At 54.1% G+C, this 2,890-nt stretch overlaps 1 protein-coding gene across 2 annotated transcripts; it reads right to left on the bottom strand.

Moving 5' to 3' along the window:
- Nucleotides 1-314: 314 nt before the first annotated feature.
- LOC127772015 (xyloglucan endotransglucosylase protein 6-like) lies at nt 315-2,027 on the bottom strand. Of its 2 annotated transcripts, none has more exons than XM_052297985.1 (3): nt 1,800-2,027; nt 1,578-1,682; nt 315-1,205 (listed from the first exon to the last, which is right to left on the bottom strand). In XM_052297985.1, exons 1-3 carry the CDS (start codon nt 1,963-1,965, stop codon nt 490-492), a joined length of 987 nt encoding a protein of 328 aa, XP_052153945.1. In that variant the 5' UTR covers nt 1,966-2,027; the 3' UTR covers nt 315-489. The 2 variants fall into 2 exon arrangements, with proteins under 2 accessions (XP_052153945.1, XP_052153946.1); XM_052297986.1 differs by having other exon boundaries at nt 1,582-1,682; nt 1,800-2,026.
- Between the last annotated feature and the right edge of the window lie 863 nt (nt 2,028-2,890).

Raw genomic sequence — 2,890 nt, 5'->3', positions numbered from 1 at the left:
TCCTAGTACTAGTACTGATCGATGCCTTATCTCTTCGGACTCTCTCGTCCTGCACCCCAAACAGTGAGATCTGTACGAGTCGATCAAATGGACCACAGGTTTATTGTACCACTCGGTACACCTCTACTTATTACTCGGCTGATCTCCGAATAAAAGCCATCAATAACATCAGTGATCTTTCAGATGGCATTCATTGATTTTTCACCGTGAGGAGGACCAAATGAATGAATTATGGCATTGGGCATTTGCATTTCGATTTGAAGAAGTTAAAAGTGAGCATCGTCCTGATCGGAAGACTGAAGAAATGCAGCACAAAAAGAAGAGCAGTGGAAGTGGAATTCTTCCCAGACACAATTTTTTTACAGATACACCCCCACAGAGACACAGAATTACGATGAACTACCACCACCTAAGTTCATCTGAGATAAACTACCTGCCATTTGATTTGCTAACCGAGAAAGAAACCAGCAGTTCCATCCATCCATCAACCTAACCGGCGGCGATATCGACGGTCACCGGCCGGCGCACTCCGGCGGCTGGACGGGGAAGCGGTCGGTGTCGACGCAGTAGTCGTAGACGAGGTGGTGCGCGCGCGCCCAGACGAGCTGGTGGCTCTGGTGCACGGTGAGCTCCTCCATGTCCTTCTCCTTCCACCAGTACCTCCCCTCCTTGCCCCACGAGCTCCCCGTGCACCGCGCCACCTCGCCGGCGTCCGAGTCGGTGGCGTTCGCCGCCCACGCGCACCCCTCGACGCGGACGTCGCGGAACGTGGCCACGAACGGCGCGTGCGACCAGTCCGTCTTCACGCGCCCGCCCTGCGTCGCCCAGTCGTCCGCGTTCCAGATGGAGCTGTAGACCGACATCGGCTGCGGCGACGGGAACGGCGGCGCGGACGCCGACGTGGCGTTGCTGGTGGCATTGGCGGCGGCGGCGTGGCGGTGGTGGCCCTTGACAACGGCGGTGGCGTTCTTGTTCTCGTAGACGCGGATGGGGGTGTCGTCGACGAGGAAGACGACCTGGCTGGGGTTCCAGAGCACGGCGTAGGTGTGGAAGTCGGCGGTGGGGTCGAACCACAGGTCGATGCGCTGCTCCCGGTTGCCGACGCCGTCGATGTACAGGTTGGTCTGAACCAGGTACGGCTCGCCGGTGACGTTGCCCAGGAACTCGAAGTCGAACTCGTTGTGCTTGTCCCCGCCGGACGACAGCTGCGAGCCAAATTCAGCTAAATTTAGTTTTAACTTCAGTTAATTAAGTAATGGATTAATCGGGGGTGATTAGTGAAAAGCGGCCATCTTTAAATAAAGTTGTCCTATTGCTGCACGAGTTCACGTGCCGCTGTTCTTTGTAAATTGATTCTTGGCAGCTTCCCCCGACAGACATGGTCAGGCATGTCCCCAACACTACTGCCTAGAAAAACGTTTGTTCTGTATTTACTACAGTAGTACATACTACTAATGGTGTCATTTACCCCAGTTAATCTTGTTTAAGCTAATGCAGGATGAAGAATCAAGAATGGCAGGTTCGATGCAGATGGAGGAAAGCGAAGCGAAGCACAGAGCACAGCCTGGTGCACTCACTCACATAGAAAGCAGTGACAACTCCGGCGGAATCCCCCGCCACGAGCTTCAGGTCGGCGGTCGCCTTGCCGTACAGGAACTTGCTCTTCGACGCGAACCCGCCGCCTGCATCCACAACACAAAACATTCTGGTCATCTGTCCCCAAATGCAGATCGAGAACATCTTCACCCATTCACCACAAAAACTTCAACGGCGAAGACGATGAACAGTTGAACACGTACCGGACGAGCTGTCGAGGCGGAGCTTGAGGAGGTCGCCCTCGTACACGACGTGGTCGTTGGCCCAGCTCGGCTCCACCACGTCGTCGAACTTGCCCGCCGCCGCCACACCAGCGGTGGCGGCGCACACCACCATCACCAACACCACGACGACGGCCAGAGACGCCATTGTCACTGCTCACTTGCTGTGCTGTTCGATCGACTCGACTGATGGGCTCAAGCTCAAGCTGGGTGCGATGTTTATATAGGCGAGACGTTTGGCTTACGGTGGAAGGGTGGCACGTGACACGAGGGCGCCACGTCGGAGGCCAAGCTAGCCGTTGGGCAACGGGGGACCCACGCGTCAGGAGGTAGGGACCAGTGGTCAGTCTAGCGCTCTACTACTACTACAGTCTGCGTGCACAGCTCAGCTGCTGTGGATTTCTCCAACTTTTGCGGCTTTGTTCACAGCGAGCTTTCTTTCTTTCTTTCTCTCGCTGAGCTACGCGGCTACTGGCCACAGCCGCTGTGACCAGTCGGGGGAAAGAATTGTTTCTGCCTCGCTTGCTCTTGCTTGCTTGCTTGCTCAGCACAGCTAGCCAGCTAGCCGTACGTGCAACAGTACACTAGTTGGTTACAGCTGGCGAGTGGGCCCGTATGTAGGACTAGTACGTGACACGGTAAAGAGAAAAAAAGGTGACAGTAAAAACAGCTTGGCCCAAACAGAGTCGTGCAGGGGAAGTAGAAGATCAGCGATACATAAAGTGCTGCGCCCTCTGTTGCTAGCCTGCTTGCACTTGCATTGCACGGCTAGCACGGTTGATGGAGTCTGCAGGATGGCTTGCAACGGAAGGAGCATTCAAAAACCTGATGCAGATCTATTGACCCAGTTACCCGTGTGGATTATAGTCAAGTCTTTGATTAAGTAGAACTAACACAGCAGTACAAAGTATCACTATACGGGGTACTTGGATTAGAAATGTGAAATGCTAGATGTTCAGATCAGAAATGGAATCTCAGCTGCAGCAACTATACTACAAGCAGTAAAAAACATTCAAGGATCAGGCGGTGACGTCGAAGCCTAATACCAGCACCCTATTTTAAGGCTGTCAATC

The sequence above is a fragment of the Oryza glaberrima genome, chromosome 4 (assembly GCF_000147395.1).
Source record: "Oryza glaberrima chromosome 4, OglaRS2, whole genome shotgun sequence".
Lineage (NCBI taxonomy): Eukaryota > Viridiplantae > Streptophyta > Magnoliopsida > Poales > Poaceae > Oryza > Oryza glaberrima.
The sequence above is the reverse complement of the archived record's forward strand: the minus strand, read 5'-3'. Positions and strand labels throughout refer to the sequence as shown.